General features: G+C 37.8%; 1 protein-coding gene across 1 annotated transcript in view; it reads right to left on the bottom strand.

The window, feature by feature from the left end:
• Positions 1 to 317: 317 nt before the first annotated feature.
• LOC143275419 (transcriptional coactivator YAP1-like) overlaps positions 318 to 24529 on the bottom strand; it is a 43814-nt gene continuing 19602 nt past the window's right edge. Inside the window, exons 6-7 of the mRNA XM_076579499.1 lie at positions 20126 to 20229; positions 318 to 19352 (exon numbers count right to left, since the gene is read on the bottom strand). Of these exons, the coding sequence (XP_076435614.1) occupies positions 19269 to 19352; positions 20126 to 20229 (188 nt within the window). The 3' untranslated portion in view covers positions 318 to 19268. The remainder of the gene's footprint in view (positions 19353 to 20125; positions 20230 to 24529) is intronic.

Raw genomic sequence — 24529 nt, 5'->3', positions numbered from 1 at the left:
GTGAAAGAGAGACTGTGTGTGCGTTTTTGTTTATATTTGTGTGTGTGTGTGTGTGACTATGTCCTGGTTCACATATTATGCAACAGTGCGTTCAACATCATCTTTTCTTTTTTTTCTTCTTTTGATTGTCAGATTAAGAATTTAAGTTGCTCTGGCATAAATGTTGAACTGAGTGTAAATCCAACTCATCAATGGACCAAAGTATGGAACTTCTGTCAGTGTACCCCTAATTTTGTCAGTTTTATTTGCTGTATTGCACACAACATACAGATCATTCCCACTGCACTTTAGCTGACATCAACACACAGCACACGTCATAGTTATAAAAATTTATTTCACCTTTTTTTTAAATGTCATTCCTGTTTGCTGGGAGTACAGGTTATTAATGTCAATGATTACAAATTATAAATGACTATAAAAAAAGGTTGAAAAAAGTCATGTTGCAATAATTAATATATTGTTCTACGGTTCATATGTGGTGGATGATAAATGATTGTAATGGTAGATGGTTAACACACACACACACACACACACACAATGATCCCCTAAAAAAAGGGGGTCTAAATATGTTGTTCTATGGTTCAAATATGCTAGATGATTAATGATTATAATGGTAGATGGTTACCTATAAAAAAAATATATTTAAAAATAAGTCTACATTTTTTCACATACTGTCCTATGATTCATAAGCTTGTACATCAACCGAAAAAGTAGTCAAGACCTATGTTCAGAACTCACACTGACACACTTCACATATCAACTTCTTTCAAGATAGATAAATAAAAAATATATATATATATAAAAAGGGGGCGGGGGGCGCACACTTCCACACAAAATAATTTCATACTTATTTTCAATAAAAACCATGCCAAGTTATTTAATGTTCACACACTAATTTAAACTAATCTGCTGCGTTCACCTTGCAGGTTGTCATCTCAACTTTCATGTGAACAAAAATAAGCAATTGCCCAAAAGAGGAAGCATGCTAGTAGTTCTTTAGCAGTAGGAGTGGTGTCATTACAGAGGGGCATAACTGCTCTGCATTTAATTCCTGACAAGTTTCAGGACAAAGTGTACAGTATCTACCACATCAAGAGTTGAAGGACACAATACTTAACAGCCAACATAATTGTCCACAGAACTTCAAAATATCTGTAAAGTTTCAGGTCTGATTCACATCTGATTGGACTTCTGTTGTAGACATTAGCAAAACAATGCACACTCACTATACCCTTGTCAAGTTTTTGCTATGTTCCAACAGAACTGAAATGTCTTATGTTTTCTGACATGGTTATGAGGATTCTGATCCTTTCAGTTGAACCCCCACCCCCCCTCCGCTTTATATTTTAATCCCCTTACTAGCTGAAATTCTTTGTCATATATCCATTCTCCCTTTCTACTTTTTACAAAATAAAATAAAAAGTGTCATGCTACTCAAAATGATGAAGTGACAGCCTCATCCCACTAGTCAACTGGCCCCAGTGATACTGGCGATGGCGACAATTCCCAAACACAACGCCAACTCATCACTGATCAGTTACACCCGACACAACCCAAGACACCTCTCACAACTGCCACACAGCACGTCACTCCAAACTTCCACAATAACATCACCACTGTCATTAAAAGCCATCTCCCTGTGTAACAGAAATGTTTATCGTTGTTGCTTCTAGCCCAGCCCAAAACACAGAACCATACTAGGGCTGAAACACTGTCAACACTGATCACACAGAACCTGGAGAAAAAACCTGAAACAGCAACAGGCACTCGTACACTCACATCCATGCACATCAACTTTGGACATGCCTCTGACACTGACTATTCTCTCATAACTTCAGAAGATTACAAAAACAAGAAAAACAAGAGAGGCAAGGCCTTCAAGACTCACTTGTGATACACTTTAAAAAAAAATATAATCGTTAAAATGTGTTATGTATTTGTTATTATAAAGCTTCGGGTTAAAAGAAAAAGAAAAAAGAAGAAAAAAAGTCCTAACAGTAGATTCGAACCCCGCGTGTTCGGGTGAGAAGAAACTGTCTTACCCATTACACTATCGTGGCTCCTTCACTGACGTTCAAAACTATAACATTTAAACATGCCTTTTTTTAAAGGGCGATAAATTGATTGTGGTATTCGCAGTGAGAACGCGGTTTAAATCATATTATTCTGGTGTATCTTGTGCATTCAAAAAATCTTTAAGGGCAATTAAAAATTCTTTTTAAGTCCGCGGTAAAGGAGACATGGCTATCGCTGCAATCACACTGCAACATTTAGCCGTTTTCTTTGGATCTAGATAGATGTACAAGTTTAGTTACACCCGGTTGACATGGTCGATTCAATTTCTCTTTTATGTTCATTCTAGTTTTATAGTTTTAAAGTTGACATGAAAATTGAGTATTTTGTTAAACTAATAACATGTAGAGCCAAGTACAAGTACTTCTAAACGTCGTATGAAATGAAAAGGACTTCATTTTGACAAAAGTCAAGACTGGAAATTTTTACATTTCATCAATTCAAGGGTATTAACTCTTTTATTATTTTTTAACTGTGAATCCCGACTGATTCTATGGATATTTTTATGGCAGTTTGGGGCATTCCAGTAAGTGATGAGGCGTTCACAAATTTTTCTCAGAATAAATATTTAACGGTCTCCTTCTCCAACTTTCCATCACATGTTATCGTGTATTGTTGATTGAATAAAGGATTGAACACGCAGGTCAACAACTTGAAACAAAATGGCATCGTTCGCGTTCGCAAAGAATATGAGCACGCACTTTGAATGTGTATAAATATGTGTACGCAATTGATTTTTGCCCATGACCTTCAGGGCTCAGCCAACAGATCTATAAAGTCCACTCGTATTGATTTTAGTATTTTCCAAAAAAGATCACTTGGGCAAATGAACATAGTGAAAGCCCAGTACACTGAGAGTAAAACACACAACTTTTTATGTATTGAGTATAATTTCAAAATGTAATGTTTAAGATGAGAAAGATCAGTTTAAAGCAAATTAAGCCCCCAGCATTAATTACAGATTAATTTCCCTTTTTTACTAGCTGCACCAAAGACATACAAAATAAATATAACTTCCATGCTTAGCAAAAGAAGTTCCTGTTTGAACAAAAAATTATAAAAATGACTGCTCTTGTTGTTGAGTCAGAATATCAGATCAAAGTGCCAAGTTTAGAGAATAAAAAAATATTAATATAACAGTAAATTCAGTTTGCATATAATTTGGTGGGTTTTTTTCTTTCTTTTTGGTGCCCATCCCAGAGGTGCAATATTGTTTTAAGCAAGAAGACTGGAAAGAACTGAATTTTTTCTATTTTTATGCCAAATTTGGTGTCAACTGACAAAGTATTTGCAGAGAAAATGGCAATGTTAAAGTTTACCACGGACACACACACACACACACACACACACACACACAGACAACCAAACACCAGGTTAAAACATAGACTCACTTTGTTAACACAAGTGAGTCAAAAACTGACCATAATTAAAATGATACACAAAGTAACATATAATAACAGACACACAAAACCAATCATGTCACACACCCTCAGCATAAAAAATATAATACAGGAGAGCAACAATTATCAAGGCAAGAACAAGTTATAAAAAAAATATATCCAAAACCTTCTAGAAAAACTGAAAGTGAATGGACCAGCAAGGCAGAAAATAAGAGAGATGACAGAAAAAGGAAAAAGTCAGAAACAAAAACACTCAGAAAAGAAATACTAGCACAGAAATTCCAGAAGGTGGGAATGGGGATACTATTTATACTGAAAGCGCCCCCCACACCCCACAAAGGGACACACCTCTTAACACCTCCACAACAACAACAAACCATCAGTAACTGCCATCAGAAAGCCATGGATAACAACCCACTCTGGTCACCTGCATGGTGGTCCACTATTTACAATGTCTTAAACCAAACAGAACTTAAAACATAATCAAAACTGATAACAATTATAAAAGGGTATTGTAGTGTTACTGTAAAATCATGTGGCATTCATCACTTCAAACATTAAAAGAAAGAGAAATACAATACCAGTATAAAAGTAAACTATTCCATTTGTATGAGGGAGATAAAAGGAAAAAATACAAGGCAGAAAAACACAACAAACAACTAAAAAGAAGAAATCACTTGGGCAATACATCCAAAAAGGTAATTGTAATGTTACTATCAAAAGACTTGTTCAATATATACAGCATCTTGCACGCACACATGTGCGCACACACACACAATGTACAGTTTATTCATCTCATGGATAGTGGCCCGACTCCTTTCAAACAGGGGAGGGATGGGTGGAGGAAAGGATACTGAAGTGGGGGGAGGATGAGAAGAATGAATGATGGTCAAAAAGGGAGATGGATGAAGGGGAGAAAATAAAAGAGGAAAATACTCATGACAGAAGGGTGAAAGAGAAACAATGAAAAAGGGAGCTGGGGAGACAATCAGAGAGAAGACTGATAAAAGGGGGGTCATCAAATGGGAAGATGGATGAAGGGGAGATAATCTCTAAAATGGAGGTGAAAGGGAGACAGTAAAAGAAACATAGAGATTATGGAAAAGGGGAAATAAAGATGGCAGATAGTGAAGGATAAAGGGAGACAATCACAATGGGCAACAGAACAAAAGGTTCAAAAGATAATCACGACACAACACCCCACCTATGCTCTCTTTGAGGCAGCAGCACAGACTGCATAGAACTATCACAGCAACTTGCTGACACTAACTGACCTATCACCAAACCCCAACCGCTCCCATCCTTGGTCAGCAAATGGACACACCTAACTTTGTTATGAAAGCCTTTCAAGGGACAGTTATTTCATATCCATTGTGACCAGGGCCTAGCACAGGAAAGTGGGGCCCAATCCTGGTCTTCCATTTGAACCTTCCCCAGAAATCAGACACCTGTTTGCACCTGACAGGACCGAGAGAAAAATCTGAGTCAAAGTGCCTTTTCCAAGGGAACACCACCATGCTGATGTGGCACCTCAAACCCTGATCACTGGTGAACATGATTAGAAGTCCAACACCTGAATCTGCTGTGACACCTCCTATGTAACAAAGGTAAAGATCACATAAAACAAAGATTCCACCTCAAAGTCCCATCAAAAAGTTTATCTAATTAATCCATGGACCCTGTTTTCATTCGCTATGATAATGTGGTGGTGGTGTTTTTCACCCAAGGAGAAAGAACACACTTTTTTCACGCAGCGAAATTCAATATTCAAATCCACGGATTACCACACAAGTTTATACCACTGATCCATGTTCCCAAACTGGACATCTGTTGTTTGTTCATCTATTTAATGTCAGTCTTTTCTGTTTATTCATTTAACATAGTCTTGTTTTCACGAAGAGTAACATCACCAGTTGACCAAAGTATGTTGAGAATATCTCAATTACTAAAAATTAGTTGAACACACACACGCTTCAGAGAGCAGAAACAGCAAACAGATGACAATCATTGGAAGCTTGCAAGATTCATAAATGTTGGACCAATCATGAATTTCTTCCAAAACTCACCACAGCTGCCAAGAACAGCAACAGAAAAGAGAGCAGTCAAACCAGTAAAATATCATTATTTAATATCTGTCAGTAAACTATTAGATTGTTATCAAAAACCTTATCAGAGAGGAGCCACTGGCATCATTTGACACAGATATAGAGTTGCTCAGTATCCCTCATCTATTCTAAAATGATGCAAGGCAAAATGAAGTATCATCCATCCAAAGACAGGGTTAAAGACAGGAATCAATTCACTATGTTGAATACTTCACTCCCCAATCCCAGAGTAAACTGGCAGTCGTACCATCAAACCGAATAGAAAAACATCAAGTCAAGAACACAATAAGAAAAAGAATTGGTCTTATTTATTCACTGACAAAGACATTATTACCAGATCGTCACAACTTTTTGGTTAGCCTTAATAACCAGATCACACACCAGAAAACTTGGCGATCATGCTAATTACACACAGCACCACAGCAACAAAAAAGAAAAAAAAAAAGACACATACGAAAAAATTGTAAGCACACAGGCATCAAGGGAACAGAGCACTTGGGACGGACGGAAAGATTTGTGGATAGGGGAAAATAGTCCCACAGCTACTGCATAGTGACGGATCATGGAAACTGCAAAGACGGATCCACTGGAATGTCTGGTGTACCTGGTGCTGGTTCCAGTCTCCCCCCTTCACCCCTCCCCACCCACACACACATCCCATTTTACATGAATGTGCAGACCAAAAATTCACAACAAAACCCCCTATGGGTGTGCAAACTAGAACTTGGTTCATACAAGTCTTAAACCACTAAAAACATTTTAAAAACCTTTGAAATGCAAGCGCACTGAGAACCCATATGAAAGGTCAGGTATTTTGAGTGCTGACTAACACTCCTTGCATGAATCCTCATCTGCTACATAGATGAGAACCACTATTTGGGTCAGGCTGCTTTGTTTTTGTTTTGTTTTTTAAAATTTAGGAACATTTTGCTGCTGTGCTTTCTCACTGACAGAAAACTGTGTATCATTTTTTGTCAGTAATATAGAAAGCCAAATTTGAAAACCTTCACAAACTTGAGTAATCTTTAAAAAGACTTTAAAGACTTTTTTTCTTTTTTAATAACGAATTTATAAAAGAACTTTAAAACAGCCTGTATGATTCCTGCAGCAGCCTCAGAACTTCTTTTTCTGGGTCAACCCTAAAGGACTACAGAACATGTAAACATTCTTCCAGAAGAATCTCTTACTTCTGCAATCCAATTCGTTTGAGGAGAACTGTGGTGAAAATACAGAACTGGCTAAAGCGCCTGAAAACAGACATCAACAAACCCACTTTCTCTGTCATGAAAGAATCACACAAACTTTCACCAAATCGTTAACATATATAACATGCATAGAAAAAGAAAGAAAGACGTTAGTATAGAACAAAGAGATTTTTCAATCACAAGAACATGCCAATAGGAAGATATTCACAGTGTCAATGCAGTTCATTTAAGTTCAGTTACTCAAGGAGGCATCACGGTGTTTGAACAAATCCATGTATGGTATAGGAAATAATTGCTATTGTAAATGAGTAATCATCTCCAGCCTAAAACTGCGTTTAATTGGCTAACAGACGGCACATCAATAGTGAGGCATCAAATTACTAAGCCACACACCATCACATAACTGCAGCCCTTATTTCTTATGACAGACCACCAGAGACAATTTTTACATTTGTTGACAGGAGTTTACTGGCCACAACTGGATTCTAACAGGCTTTTCCCAAAATTTTAAGCAGAAACAATGAATTATTTATTTTTTGGGGGGAGTCAGGGGTGGAAAGGGTTGCTGCAAAATGAAAGCATTGAAAAATTGGAAATTTACCAACTCCAGAAAACCACAATCTTCACGAAAAATTAAAGATCATTTCACATAAGCCGGTATGTTGGGTTTTTTTACGTTAAAAAATCAAGTGATGTTTGAATTATACAGACTGCACATGGTCTTCCAATGGCCTCTCACTGAATAAACAAATGGCTGTTTCAGGCACATGTGCACCATTGCTGTGATTTTTCATTGTAAAAAATGGAAGTGCAGTGCAAGAAAGCATCTCTAATGATGAGTGGTGCTCATTACACTGGCTGTCTGCCAAACAAATCAGCATCAGTTCACCATGCCCCCACTGTCTGCCAAACAAATCAGCATCAGTTCACCATGCCCCCACTGTCTGCCAAACAAATCAGCATCAGTTCACCATGCCCCCAAGAAGAAATCTGTTCAAGTTCCCAGGTGGTCTTAACTTTTTGTGAACCCTGTAAACACAGCAAGTGTCTGTTGAGTCCCTTCACGACCACACACACAATAAACGGCAACCTGACCTTTCAGTCACTGACAGCTTATGAGGCCATCAATACTTCCTCCACAACATTTCTATATTTATGTTTTGTTACTTATTACCAAGTCAACCATACAGGGCCTCTCAGTTCCAAATGGTTAACAGTCATGGAACAATGGTAGCAACAGAACAGAAAATGTTACGCTGATGATAATACATGGTTCTGCACCACATAAATAAGAGACAATAGAAAAAAAAAAGTATTGGCTAGACTTCATGATAATGAAAAAAATGATAATATAAATAAATAAATAAAATCAACAGCCACAACAACAATAACAATGGAAATAAAAGCAGCAATGATGACTGCAGATCCTTCTTTGCAACTGGCATCACCTCCATACATGTGACATGTTGACATAAAAAAAAAATCATGTCTCTTGCAATGTGATAAAACTAGTCACTGCAATTCTAGGTATCAGGTGAACACAGATCCTCAAATACTTCATACGCCTACTGTGCATTTTTAAAATATATTCCATATGAAGTGCAAATAAAAAGAAGTGAAAAAACTTGAAAACAGCTCTTAATTTTCTTTAAGATAAAAGACATATTTTCAAAGAACTAACAGCAAACTTCATTTCCACTCTTTCACATAGAACTTCTGTCACATACTTCCCCTGAAATGTTACTTGAACTGAACATAATTATACATACATAATCCACAACATAAGTATTGTTACAATAGGCATACATACTGCCAACCAAGTCCTAGGCACACAAAAAAGTACAACATGATAAGAATGCCCATTTAGACAGTGGGAGTTAAAATGATAGTGATTCAGCAATGTATTCAGAGCACTTAATACAGAGAAATGACAAAACACGACATCCTTCCCATTCACATGCAAGTGGACAGTGACATGACCCTGCACAAGACTGCACTGGCAACAACACGATGTACCAGGGAAAAACACATGTAGACATACATTGTGCAAGCTCATAAAATCAAGAGACCAGGCTTCTGATATATCAATAAATGAAATAATTACAACTATTGTGTGTGTGTTTGTGAGTGTGTGAGTGTGTCTGTGTGTGTGTCTAAAATTCATCCACAAAAAGGAATAAAATTTTAAGAGTTTCATCTAAACATCTGCAAACTGGCAACACCAACAAGTTCACCAACATAACCTATTACCAGTTTCAGATACTAATACAAAATCATTCAATCAAAAAATAACAAACTAAACAATCAAGATCCATGCAGTGGCTGTGTCAATCAATGTACTGACATCTTACACATAAATGTTGCTATGTACTCATGAAAACAAAAACACCACAAAGAGTTATTCCTACCTCACCATCCCACACATACTGTCAGAGATCTCAGCACTGTGTTCCAACATGCTGATGACACGTATTGAGTGGTGGACAAGCTGTAATGTGTCCATCTAGAAAGTAAGAATCCCAGCATGTGGGATTGAATAACACACTCACCAGAAATTTCTCTCCTTCCACTAGACCTCGAGTGGTGGTCTGGATGCTAGTCATTCAGCTCAGATGATGAACCAAGGTCAGATGTATAGTATGCACTTATATAGTATGCATGTAAAAGAACCCATGGCAACAAGTGAGTTTTCTTGGCAAAATTTTGTTGGAAAATCCCCTATAATATGCATGCATGTGTGTGTGTGTGCGCGCGCGCACAATGGAATCCTGACCAACTGACTGTGTGTGTGCATGACAGAAGTCTGACTGAATGATACAGGAATCAAATGTTGATGGCCAAGACGCAGCTGTCAGTCAGCTCTACCCAGGTAGGCAGCCTGTAGTGCAAATGATGGTGTTTGTGTAGCATTTTGAACTGTGTCTCTGACCAATACTAGGTTCTATTTAAGTATCGGTAATAATGTATTAGGGAGCAAAGAAAAACATTAAGGGGATAAAAAATAAAAAAATGCTGTGCTTCATGTCAAAAAGCATGTATCAGCACAAACATTATACAGTTCCATGTTCATGTACGAAAACATATAAAATCAATGCTGTAATATTTTGTGTTACATTAATTTGGGTACATGCAATGATAACTGTGTATGGTTCTCAATTCATATAAAAATTGTTACTGACATTTTATTCATATCTGTGTCACAGGCAATGTGGGTACAGTTCTTTGTTCATTCACAGAATTCTCCACTGGAGGCTGAGAGAAATTACTGCATTTTGCACAGGACAGGAATCAGACCCCTGCCAGAGTCTGCACCAGTGGGTCACAGTATAGTATGTGTAATTAAACATGTTTGTACAGTTCTTTGTTCACTGAGAAAAGCTACCACTCAGCTCTGTACACTAAGCAGAATATACACAAGTGTACACTTTGCAGACCATAATATGGCTCTTTGTTATCTCAGTTTAGGTATAAAAAGCATCAAATATCTCTCTACATCAAGCACTGTACATGATTTTAAAAATCTTACCCATATACCAAATCTACTACTGCCCCTCTCAATGTTAAAAAGAGGTGTCCGATAAAGAGACACAGCTTATTTGCTTTGCTTTTATCCACATGGGCAGCAGGTAAAACATGATCAAAGTTTAAGGAGTAAAGAAAAAAAGAAAACAAAAGATGGGGTGTGGGGGGGTGAAGGGGGTCATGGGGTCATGAAAAATGACAACTCCTCAAGAAAGCGGTGCTACCAGTCCACATCATCCACCAGAGGTCAAACACCAGGCTATTTGCATTCAATCTACACCAGATTCATTAACTAGGGAAAATTCTTAACGCTAAGCAAATTTCAGTGCTGAGATGCAATCCAGCATATTTTGCACATCACATAAACACAGTAATAAGTGTGTTCCGTGATCACACATCACACATGTTTATTGTTTATTGTTGCCTATAGTCCAGCCGACAGCACAGGGACATATCAGGACTGTCAAACCATACAAATGATGATCCATGTCAACACAAAACTCACATACATACACACAAAAAAAACCTATAAGACAAACCGACAAAACACAATTCATAACACATTATCCTACCCATTTAGCTCCTTATGGCAAATAAAATTAGGCCGTGCTGAGGACGCCAGCCATTTCTCTGAATTCATCATCCCCAGATTAATTACAAAAAATTGTAAAAAAAGAAAAACAATACTTCAAAGTAAAAAAAAAAAAATCCCATAAAAAAGGCCATATGGTAAATAACTGCAGAATTGACAGCTAGTGCCCATCCCAGTGTTTACTATTTCACTATCTAGTTGCCAGAGCAAAACAGCACAGATAATACATCACAGACCACAGAAGAGAAAAAAGTGTCAAGGCCTGCTCAAAAAAAGGAGAATGGACTGGGAAGGCAGAAAAAGGAGACGACAGTGAAGGAAGAAAAAAGGCAGAAATAAAGAGAGCAAAACAAAGAGGCAATTTCTAACACAGAATTTCCACAAAGCAGGGATGCTATTTACACTGAAAGACCCCCGGCATCCCACAGGGGCACACACACGTGACGTCAACTCAACAAAAACATTCAATGCACATCTATTTCAATTAACTTGGTTCAGCACATCACATTTTACACACAAACACAACGAAGTAAATTCTAACAAACACATGCAGTCAACTCATTTCAATAAATGCACGTGACACGTGATTCAAATAAAATGCAGTAAACTAAAAACAACCCGAAAAAATCACAGAAAAATTCATTTCACTGAGTGTACTATCCACATGCCTTACAAATTCAACATATTCACACATGACCATGACATAAATTTGATGTACATATTCCAGCAATGAATGACAACAAGCACAAAACTGCATCTTAACACATGGTCAATATTTTGATACACCCAAGATGCAGTGGTTATACATTACTTTTTCATCTGTCAAAAACCCTGACAGGCATGTCAATGAAGACAACTGACAAACATGCATGCAATGAAGGAGAGAAAAAAAGAGGGAGGACAAATTCAAAAGTAACAAGAAAGGCAAGGCCTTCAAGACTCACTTGTGATACACTTTTAAAAAAATCCAAGCTTTTTATGTATTGAGTATAATGCATTTACTGTTATATTTATATTTTTTATATTCTCTAAACTTGGCACTTTGATCTGATATTCGACCCAACAAAAGATCTGTCATTATTTTCATTTTTTTGTTCAAACAGGAACTTCTTTTGCTAAGCATGGAAGTTTTATTTATTGCAAACGTTTTGGCAAACAGGTTAACTGAATCTTGAAGTCTGATGGGAGATTAAGAAGTTCAGTCTCTCTTCAATGTTATTTCCAACAGACTTGCACTGTATGTGATGAAAGTACAACCCATTTTCCAGCAGAAAGCAAGAGAATGAGGGAGACAGAAGCAGTTATACACTTGGCATTGTGACAGTGTGCTGACAGCTTTGAACTAAGAGTTTGGTGTAGTGATAGTGGTGGGGATACATTCTGACATCTTTAACTATTTACTTTTTTGACACCCTTCAGCCGAGCAAAAACAAAAACAAAGCAAAAACAACAAAAAAACACACACAAAAAAGCTGGAACTCCTCTACTTTCAGATTCCTTTCTTTTTTCAGCCATAACTGCCAGAGCTATATTTCAAGACAGATCATTTTAGTTTACCATACAACTGAAGATATCCAGTGACTAACTGTCATGCATGATATATGAAAAAACTAATTTCATTCAGATGTTAGATGTGTGGGACAACAACCAGGGAAGAAGACAACAACTGACAGTCCATGTAGTTGTTACAACAACAAACACAATCCCAATTCATCAGGACTGACAAGAATCACATCGAAAGTTCCGACTATTAGGCAACAAGAGTCACACCCATGTTTTAGTCTATACTTGGTCACTAGCCCAATCAATCACACAGGATTATTATATCAGGGTAGAAAATCTGTAAATGCTGGTCCCATAGAACCTCAAAACAAAACAAAACAGAAAAAAAACACACCATGAAAAGACATAAGACGTAAGTACAGTGTTCGTACACTCACATTCATGCACATAAACCTAGGGCATGCCCCTGAGACTGACCATTCCAGCAATTTTTCATCAGAGGATTAAGAACAACTAACCTAATACAAACACAATAAAACATGATACAGAAAATTGTAATTATCATTCATGATGCTTTAGTCTGGCAAAGTCAGATGATGTGATGTGAGAGTATTGGCTCACAAAGCGTAAGCCTGGTCAATTGCATGCTGATACTTAGCTTGGTTAGACATACAGCTGCACTGGTTGTAAACGCTGACAAAGAACACCAGAACACATGATTCATTGTGTGCGGGTTTGTTTCTTAATGTACGTATGGAGTGTCAATGTTTCATGGACATTAGGTAAGTCAAAACTTTTCTTCTTTGGGAAGAGATACTTCTGTTTGATGCTCAGTTTCAATGATATGCAGTGGTGGTCAGATAACATCAACCTTTAGTATTTGAACAATTCATTATCTCAAATGGTGAAATATCACTCGACAGACTCTTTGATGCGCTTAGCTTGGCTATCAAAATTATTGCTCATATGTGTTAGAGGGAAAGCAAATGAGTTTTTGCACTTGATTTTCCCCACTGTCTTTTAGTATAGCTGAAAGAGAAAAGTCACCAGTATGCCCGAGGAATGAAAAACCCAGTGAACATTCCCGTGACAACATGAAAGCACTACCAAAATACCAAGATACTTGGAATTTGAAAATTGTTCTCTTCCCAAAATTTCCGACATGTCACTGAAAAATCTCAAAGATGTGCTTTGTTGACTGGTCAGAGAGGACATACTTTGTATTTGCAAGTACAAAATGTATCATCGTTTTCTCAGAGGAACAAAAGCAGTCATGACTTGGTTTTCATACTGAGCCTGCAGAATCACTGGTATTTGAAAAGAACTCAAAACTGTGTTTAGTTACGCACTTGAGCGAGTATGTGATGAGAACTGATGAACTACAAGACAAGAATCAGCTGTTGATATTATGTCAAACCATACGTGCCTGTGTCAAGATAAACACTGAAAGTTAGCCACTGGGTGAAGGCATCTCTTGGCAAGACTGGAACAGATCCAAGCCCTTACACCAGTCATAGTGTGCATGTGGCAAGTTGTTCAGCTCCAGCCTACACTGTTGTCAGCCTCACAACAGTGTTGAAAGCAGCAGTCTGGTCAAGTGATCACACGTTCACTATGTTCTACAAAAGGCAGGCTCAAACAAATTTTGGACTAACACTTCTGGACATTTAGGCCAATGATAAATTACTCTGTTTTATGGCATAACTGTGCCAGATTAAGACTGCAAAAGTGGTTTGTATTTCATATAATCAATATTGTCTGATTTGTTTGCCAGAAAAACACATGAATATATCAATCATATTCTTTAACAGTGCCAGTGTATTTGAAGACAGTGACTATTATTTGTATAAATCAGGTATGGAGTGCCCACAAGATGCTCTAGATTCTCATGTCACATCACATGACTTCACCTGAAGAAAGCAACAGGCGAATGACAATTATAAAATCAAACTATCCTTACAGTAGAAAGGGGATGTTTAATCTGAATTACTGAGACTGTTAGAAAGGGGAAGGCAGTATGCCCACGCTTACAGTGATCTCATAGAAATGGATTATGCCTTTCACTTCCAAGCATGGGGTGCTTTACGGGTAACCGCATTATCAACAGTCCGGCCGGTCACATGAATACGCATACTTCCTTGCAAAGGATGCCTGCCTTGATTGTCAATTTTGATGCTTTTTTTGTTGTTGTTGTTGTTGCATTTTGTAAATTGAAAAGTTGTTGATCGTGTCAACATGGCTGCTAGAACATACGGTACAGAAAAGTCGGCTAGAAGTTAGTTTGATTTTCCGCACAACTTCAACAACAGCAACTGTGAAAACATGATAACAGACCCACCAGGAAAGGGAACTGCCAAAAATCACAGCTTCTGACAGCAGTCAGCTTAGAATCAGTGAACCAACACCAAACTAAAAATTGGATTCCAAAAGAAATGTTGAATTTAAAAAGTCACTCAAAACACACCTCTGCCCTTCTGCCTACTATAATGTCCTCCTCCAACTACTGCAAACTGTGTGTGCATATGCTTGTATGTTTGCTTGTGTGTTTGTGTGTGCACACATATGTATGTTTGCTCGCATGTTTGTGTGCACACATGTATGTTTGCTTGAGTGTTTGTCTATGCACATGCTTGATGGCATGTCATACTGGAATGCATGTACATATATGAATGTATTACGTTAGCCTTGGGGGCTAGTTGGCCTTTGGGAACCATCCCAACACCGACTGTCCTAAAACCCTCTTGGCCGAGAGAATGGGAATGACACTATCCACTACAATCAAATTCTAACCCAGACAGTTGGGACAGCAGTTGCCTCCTCTGCTGTTCTGTTGGTCATAGTCAGATATGACTGACTATCATACTATAACTGAACAAGAGAGGCAAGGCCTTCAAGACTCACTTGATACACTTTTTTTTTTAAATCCAAGCTTTTTATGTTTTGAGTATAATTTCAAAATGTAATGTTTAAGATGAGAAAGATCAGTTTAAAGCAAATTAAGTCCACTAGCATTAATTACAGAGTAATTTCCCTTTTTTACTATCTGCACCAAAACATTTGCAAAATAAATAAAACTTCCATGCTTAGCAAAAGAAGTTCCTGTTTGAACAAAAAATGATAATAATGACTGCTCTTGATGTTGGGTCAGAATATCAGATCAAAGTGCCAAGTTTAGAGAATACAAAAAATATAAATATAACAAAAAATGCAGTTTGCATATAATTAGGCTTAATTTTTTTTTTTTTTTTTTTTTTTTTTTTTGTGCCCATCCCAGAGGCGCAATATTGTTTTAAACAAAATGACTTGAAAGAACTGAATTTTTCCTATTTTTATGCCTAATTTGGTGTCACCTGACAAAGTATTTGCAGAGAAAATGTCAATGTTAAAGTTTACCACGAACACACACACACACACACAGACAACCGAACACCTGGTTAAAACATAGACTCACTTTGTTTACACAAGTGAGTCAAAAAACCACAAACTCCAATCTGAAAGTTGTAAGCATCTCTGCATTAACCATTATTATCATTAAATGCACATGGGTGGGCATTATTTGTATGTATGTATGGTGAAGGGGGGTGGGGGGATAAAGTGGGGAGAGAAAGACAGACAGATATCCAAAAGCAAGAGTACAAAAGGCACCAGCACAGCACAAAACATTGCTACACATTATGTACAAAGCCCAGAACCACACCACTGGCACATGGGTGACGAACAACATGTGATGACACACTACACACCACTATGACATGTCACCATGACACATATCATTTATCATCAACACAAATCATACATCTCATGATGTAACAAGAGAGTTCTGACACATCATTTATCTTGTAACATGACTCCCTTTCATTCTCATATCACTCAAAAGAAACAACCAACTGTATGTGACACACATAACAATTTCCTTGGAACAATAATTAAGGAAAAAAATTCTGAAGAAATTATCCTCACTTTATGTTTATCTGAAACTTATTCTTGAATGCTGACTGACTGTTACTCCAATACTGAAATGTCATCTTGCATTGATGCTGTTCCAAACTGCACCTCAACTATTCTTACCCAAACAGATTGCACTTGAATTATTTCCCTTGCAACAACTGTCTCCAACCTCTGGCCAGGAACAAAATATCCCTCAAAAGTTGTCAAATTAAAAAAAGCAACAATTTTGGTAGATGATGTTCTGAAAGATACCCAAAGAACACAAGGGCATACACACAACGCACAAGTTTGAATTATCTTACCTTCTTCTGCTACATTCACTGGTATTACTGGTATTCATCTACATGTGGATTTTTCAAAGCAAGTGAGGCCCACTGTGAAACCCAACAAGCCACACCCATAAAGGGTGAAGTGAAGCAACACTGCGGACATTTAAAGTCAAAGAGGGAAAGCTCTTACTCTTCAATAACGAAAATAAAGCTGAAGAGACAGCTCCATCCCTCATCAACTTTCACCAGTCTCAGAGACTATTAATGGTACGGAGACTTTAAGTCACCGTCATTACTTATTGCAAGGATAATTATGATATGTCTTCCAGCTCCAAACATTCCATGTCTTAACAGTCACTGTGGTTTGTGTTCCTAGATGAATGTGACTAATCTGTCACAGAGCAGTTAGTTTCAGCTTTTACTCGGTCCTAAACCTGCGTAACTTGTAACATGATATGCGTAAGGTTCAGTGTTTCAGGAACTACTTTCAAAACGTCCCATAGCCTTTCAAGGTGATTAAGGCAGTGATTTCACAGGGGTGTATATCGATGTGAACAACAAAAGGCCATGTGCCCTGACCCACCCAAACATAATTGGACATTTGTCCTCTTCACACCAATGAATGGGGCAAAGAAACCAAACAGTCAGTACCTTTTTTCCATGTCAAGCCTCAAGTTGCTAATCAGCTATGATAAAAATGAACAAAGCATTACACTTAAAATCAGTTCATTACAAAAAAATAAAATAAAATAAAATCCTGTATTTTGTATTAACTCAATGCAAATGATGAATATGAAAATGAAGTCTTGAAAATAAAGAATATGAAAATATAGACTTAATCGATGTTTTCTCATGATATGTCCTAGTCTGTCTATCTGTTTGTCTGTCTGTCTCTCTCATCACCTAATTTGGAGAAAAGCAGGTATTTTGACTGGTTCTGTCATTTCCATCATTTCTGTAGACGAACAATATTTTCCCATTTGAAGACTTTGTTTATGGCTTCCAACACTGACATTTATATTCACCATCACACTAGCAGCGGTTACTTGCTAGAAACTGTTGTACTTTAAACATTTATGGCTTTGCATCATCAGTTCTTAGTTCCAGAAAATCTAGCCAAAGATCTCTGATTCTCAGAAACCTTTTATATTTACTTTGGGAAGATCGTGAAATAGTTTGAGACATGGACAAATCTATCAGGCAGAAGAGCAGCAGCACACGCTTTTCTCAACAGTACAAACACAGAAGACATTATACCTGATTAAACAGACACCAAGAGACAGCCTCGATGTTGTGTGCACAATAGTAACTGGTCTTGTTCCAAAACTGGTCAGTTGGGGAGGATTGACTTGTCACCAAAGTTTGTCACACATGATGTCCAAGTTGAAGAAACATATCGGACAATGACATTGCAGATGAAAAAGTAAAGGGGCATTTGTCCTAATGATTGGACATTGTCAACCCTTTATCGGTCTGTGTCTGATGTGGGACACTGATGTACACCTCTGAATTCATATTCTGTATGTCAAGGGCTCAACAGAGGAAGACAGGGCCAATCCTCTCCTGCAGCTTTAACCCCCAAACCAAGTCAAGTGTGAATGGATACTGGTTTATCAGTGGAAGGTGAAGCAAAAGAAAGTTTGTGCAATCACTGAAGTAAAAAGTGTATGGATACCAAACACTGAACTGCAGGCTATTTTGCTTCTCTCACTGAAATGAGACACAAGGTGTGCACTGATATATGCCATCTTCCTGTACATTCAAGACACAGACCCTCATGGTAGATATGGGTAGGGTGTCCATTTCAAAACATATCAAGTCGTGAGGATTCAATACTTTTTCAAACTGTTTAAAATCCTAATGAGGATGGAATACAATCATCCGAATGCACTATCTTCATTGATGGATGGCTTGAATGCTCTCACTGTCACAAACCATTCTGTCAAGGATTCCTCTAGCACTTAGTGTGGCTAGGAAACTGCACAAGTTAAAATTCACAACTACCAGTCATACACACTCACAAATTATCAACATTACAAAAACATCAAAAACGTTTGCCTGCAGGTTCAATCCGTAAAACGGCACGAAAGTACAAACCAAAAACCTGATTGATTTCTACTGTTTGTTTGCTCTCAATTTTTTCATGTCTACATTCAAACTCTGTATATAAGCATTAGTGTGAAAAGAACAGCCACCAAAATATAATGAATATAAAAATGATCAGAAACAACATCCAGTTTCTCTTAAACGTTTTACACTTTAAAAACAACACAAAACAAAGATTAAAAAGAAAAAAGAGTACAAGACAATTTAATTGATATGATATGACTTTTTTTCCCTGAAGCGTTTTTCTTCTTTAAAATCTTAGTTTTTCACTTTTCATTATCACACTTGTTACCAAAACAATGCTGTTTTGTTGTTTTCTTTTTTTTCAAAAGAACAGATCTTTTTCTTTTTTTAAATCAGAGAGAGACAAAGTGTGACTCTTGTGCTGGAATCAGGGGCTGAGGATTCACATGTTTCTCCTCAGTCCTTTCATTGCCACATACTGTCAGTTATCCATCGTCACTGATACAGCAAAGTTTGTGCAGTGGGGATAACTTATCTCCTGAAGGACTCTCTTCCATCGCTAGTGACCAGTGGTGGCAGTCTCACAACCAGGTGAGCAAGTTGTCTACCTTGTTAGAACTGAGTACATTTTCCACATCCTTCAAGAGCTCACTACCAATGTCCTCCTGAAAAATATATAACAGTACATTTAAACACCAATTTCAAACACAAGTCAGACATAAAGCATGCAATGAAACACACACAGCCACACAAACTCACACAAACATGGAAGAAATGGATGTGGATCCACAGAATACAGAGTGCCTTAATTATGCAGACTGCTTGAACAGGAATGTTGTGACATTTGTTTTAAAGGACAGGTGCAATAGCTGAGTGGCTAAAGCGTTGGACTTTCAATCTGCAGATGCCAGGTTTAATCTCCGTAATGATACCTGGTGGGGAAAGGGTGGAGATTTTTCCGATCTCCCAGGTCAACATATGTACAGACCTGCTTGTGCCTGAATCCCCTTAGTGTGTACACATGCAGAAGATCAAATACACATGTTAAAGATCCTGTAATCCATGTCAGGGTTCAGCAGGTTATGGAGACACAAAAATGCCAAGCATGAATCAAGCACGACAGAGTCATCAGCAAGTTGATGTAGGTCATGAACGAAAAGAAAGAAAAAAAAGGATGCCAGTGAGGGATTATGATGGATTGGACTGAATTCTAGGTTAATACACTGCAGAACTGAAAGACACCTTTTAATGTGTGAGTGTGTGTGTGTCTTCATTTGTTCTTTAGTTTAGCGTCTTTTCACTGTTAGTGATATTAAACGAATGTGTGTGTGTGTGTGTGTGTGTGTGTGTGTTTTAAGCACATGTGGAAAAGTCTGTATGCTTTGACACCTCCTAGAAACATGAGCAGAGTTCAAGAAGAAGGTGATATATGCTGTACCTGTAAGCTGGGCACCAGATCTTCGCTATCCATCTGTGTGTCTGTGGTGTCTCCAACCGTGCCGATATCCATGGCACTGTAGTCCCTTGCTGCCCCCAGTTTGGCTGCAAACACAACACACACTGCAAACACTGAGTTAACTACCTGACAGCTACCCACGCTTCAGAGACCGCCTTCTCATTAGATAAAGGATACTACATCCTAAGTTCTAAAGCTGTGATTAGGTTTTGGGTGTTTTGGGGGTTTTTTGGGGTTTTTTTTTACAAACAGTATATATTCTTGTCTTTTTTGGTCAGTTCATTAATCAGTAGCCTTCAAAATAAAGAGATACAACAAACATAAAAGACCAGTCTGTGTTTTGAATGTTCATGAAAATATTGAAGAGGGATGGGGGAAAGTGTGAGCAATTATGTCCCTTCCTTATGGGTGGAGGGTTTTGTCCCCTGCTACCTCTCTCAAAAGCACACAAACCTTTCTTCCACAATTGTGATGCAGCATGCGAATACCCCGGCTTAAGCTGCAGCCAGCTATTCTTTGCTATGCACAAAAACACATCATTAGGTAGGTAGCAGCAGCCCCCATGGCCGATGCCAGGAAACCTATGAACGCCTAAAAAATTGACTAATTTTAAGTGCATTTTCTCAAATTTGATTTTTTGTGGAAAACTATCCAACTGAAATAATTATTTAACATCCATATTTTTAATTTTTATTGTGTTTGCTTTATGCAATGCCTGAATGAGTTCACGGATGGAAGAAAAAGAAGTGTACTGTAATGCGAAATAGCGATCCTTGTTCAATGGCGGCCGGCGTCTTTCTGAGCACGACACAGTTAGTTTCAACCACATAGTGGAAAAAATCGCATCCGTTGTTTTCCATTCATTGGTTACTGTTCGAAAAACTGGGAGCCGTGAAAGGCAAAAGTGCAAGGAGAACTTTCGTGTGTTTTTTTCCTAGCCTTGGGCGAAGTAGGGTAGTTAGATCTGAGCGCAAAGTTACGGGAATTTTTCGGCTATCTTTCAACGCCTTGCGCAGTTCGAAAAAGAAATCTGACCCTACGTGATACTGTATGAGCGGTAAAGAGCATTTTCTGTTGATTTCAATGGTATCCGAAACTAAAATTTTCGACCCATGAGCAATTTGCTCAAGCGATTCAAAAGCAGGTACCCCTCTTCGTCAGTTGCGTCGGCCCAATCAACATTCGACACAGGAGAGTGGCACTTCATCCAACACAAAAATGGCATTGTTTCTCCAGAAAATCTTAAGTTTCATAGGTAAGTTTTATATTAATTTTGAAAACGAATGTCTTTAGCACTTTCATGCACAATATTGAGCTGAAATTCTTTGAATCAGGATTTTGATCGATGTCAGTAACTGAGCAGCTTGGATCTATTTCATCAGTGTTTTCATAACGTGACACCGTGTTTCAATCGGAACACGATTTATTTTTTTCTGAGTAAAACACACAAAAACTATTGATACAGAATGAAAAATGGACATGTTAAAACGGAGCCCATGAATTCCATTTACTAATATTTGACTGATTTTTGCTTTAGTAAGCAAAATATTACCTGGGTCTAAAACCGGAAGTGCTCGGGACAGCATTAGCGTCGTCTGCTACAGACTCGGTGAGTGTTAAATGAGTAAAAAATTGTAATGTGGTTTCTTTTTCCATAAAACGAGCATTTCATTCAACATCACACCAAAGTCTGATATTCTGCTTCGATAGCTGTGAAACTTTATATTAATATATACAGACAGATAGATACATTCCAAAAAGAACAAGAACACCAAGAACCCCCTGCTCCCCCCCTCCCCCCACCTCCCCCTCTCTCCTCTGCAAACTTCACTTTAATAATTTGCTGAGAGTTGTATAATCATTCGCCTCACTTATCTCTGAGTATCTCCCACCAATGGTAAGGAGAGGGGAGGGGGTTGTCAATGGTTGTGGCAAACTTAGCACTGAGCCAAATCACTGACCACTTACTTAGAATCCCTGACTGCTGACAGTGATATAACCCACCACCTCCTCCCTCCAGTCATCCCCTTCCCCATTTCTTTCCTGTCAGTGGAGTAGGTGTGTTTGTGTGTGTGTGTTTGTGTGTGTGTGTGTGTGTGTGTGTGAGAGAGAGAGAGAGAGTGTGTGTGTGTTCATGTAACCCATGATATGCTGTGCATCTCGACTGCATGAAACAGGAAACAAAGGGATAATTCATGAAATGATAAAATGCAAAATACCATGCGCATATTGTGAATTAAATATTCACTTTGATATATATATATACATATCTAAGACATGCCTTCTCACATACACACGAAATATATATCAAAGAATAAGATACTAAGTATGATGTGCATATTAACAATAAAATATTCAATATTTAGTAATCATATATACCCCCACCCCCACCTCCCCCTCTCTCCTCTGCAAACTTCACTTTAACCCTTTCGCTGCCAGGAAAATAAAATTTAATTGAAATCTATTTGCCAGGGTTTTTTCCCCAAAAAACGGGTATAAATTTTCAAAAAATTCTGTGCTCTTTGTTATTGGAGAAAGACCCATAAAAGTATATATTTTCTGAAAGGTAAATGAATAAAGAATACAAAACACATGCTGTTTTCCCATTTTATATATTTTTAGTGACATGCTGTTGTTTTGAAATCAGTGTTTTGTTTTTTGTCACATTTTCAACTTGTTCATTACAAACATTAGTCAGGTAATTTGCACTAAAACATCTTATTTTCTGGACAAATGGATATCTGCAAACACAAAATCATACTAGAACAACTACAATATATATATATATATATATATTTTTTTTTTTAAAGAGATAGATACACAATACATTGTGACTTCTCCAAGTGATAAGATGGATGTGAGGCCACGCCCCCTCAGTCTCCACCCCCCCTCCTCCTCACCCCTCTCACACGGTCACTTGATTCAGTTCTCATCAGACCGCGTTGGCTGCGTGCTAAGAATATCGCTCTGCTGCTAATTCGGTCATCTATCGACTGCTAACATCTGTACAGCTGACATCACTCACTGACAGTCGCATCTTGGCCACTCTCTTGATTGCTCCCTTTATTTTCTATCAGATCGTCCTATAAATGTTCATCACTATCTTCTCCTTCGAATTTACGCTTCAATTCTTTCTGAGCATCAGCTAAAGAAAGAAATCTTGGTTGATTTAGTTCGTCACGATTGCATGTCTTGAGCACGGCGTCAGTCCGACATTTTGTTGAGCGAGCAAGGAGAGAAGTCAGGCAAACACTGGGACAGTAACCCAACCAAAACGTTCAAATAAAGGACTGCTTCATGACGTAGATGGGGTTTCTAGCTATGAATAGAATTTAGAGAGATTCCCCAGGCTAAAGCTACCACTATTTTTGTCAACGAAGTGAATGCAAATCAGGGAAAAGTCAGAATATTTCGATGACGAGTTATCTCGTCATTGTGGCAGCGAAGCATACATGCTTGCCATGATGAGTTATCTCGTCATGCAGGCAGCCTTGGGGTTAATAATTTGCTGAGAGTTGTATACTCATTCCCCTCACTTGTCTCTGAGTATCTCCCACCAATGGTAAGGAGAGGGGATGGGGCTGTCAATGGTTGTGGCGAACTTGGCACTGAGCCAAATCACTGACCACTTGCTCCCCTTAGAATCCCTGACTGCTGACAGTGATATAACCCACCACCTCCTCCCTCCAGTCATCCCCTTCCCCATTTCTTTCCTGTCAGTGGAGTAGGTGTGTTTGTGTGTGTGTGTGAGAGAGAGAGAGAGAGAGAGATAGAGAGAGAGCAAGTTTGCATTTGCACATGTATGCTTGTGAGTATGTGTATGTATGTCTGAGTATGAAAAAAGTGTAATGTGAAGAGATATATGATTAATTTGAACAGTGCAGTCAACATCCTGTTTCTTTAAAAAAAATTAACACCAATTTTTAACAAATTAAAATTAGTAAAAAGAAAATCAGTACAATAATACCCATAGCCTAAGCTGCACATCAGGTTCAGTCAAACTATATAACACTATCTGGGATCCAGCAATTGAGAGTATAATGTGTGTGTGTGTGTGTGTGTGTGTGTGTGTGTGTGTGTGTGTGTGTGTGTTCATGTAACCCATGATATGCTGTGCATCTTGACTGCATGAAACAGGAAACAAAGAGATAATTCATGAAATGATAAAATGCAAAATACCATGCACATATTGTGAATGAAATATTCACTTTGATATATATATATATATATATATATATATATATATATATATATATATATATATATATATATATATCTAAGACATGCATTCTCACATACACACACAAATAAAGGTGAGTACACAAAATATATATCAAAGAATAAGATACTAAGTATGATGTAAATATTAACAATAAAATATTCAAT

This window comes from Babylonia areolata, chromosome 30 (genome assembly GCF_041734735.1).
Source record: "Babylonia areolata isolate BAREFJ2019XMU chromosome 30, ASM4173473v1, whole genome shotgun sequence".
Taxonomy (NCBI): domain Eukaryota; kingdom Metazoa; phylum Mollusca; class Gastropoda; order Neogastropoda; family Buccinidae; genus Babylonia; species Babylonia areolata.
The sequence above is the reverse complement of the archived record's forward strand: the minus strand, read 5'-3'. Positions and strand labels throughout refer to the sequence as shown.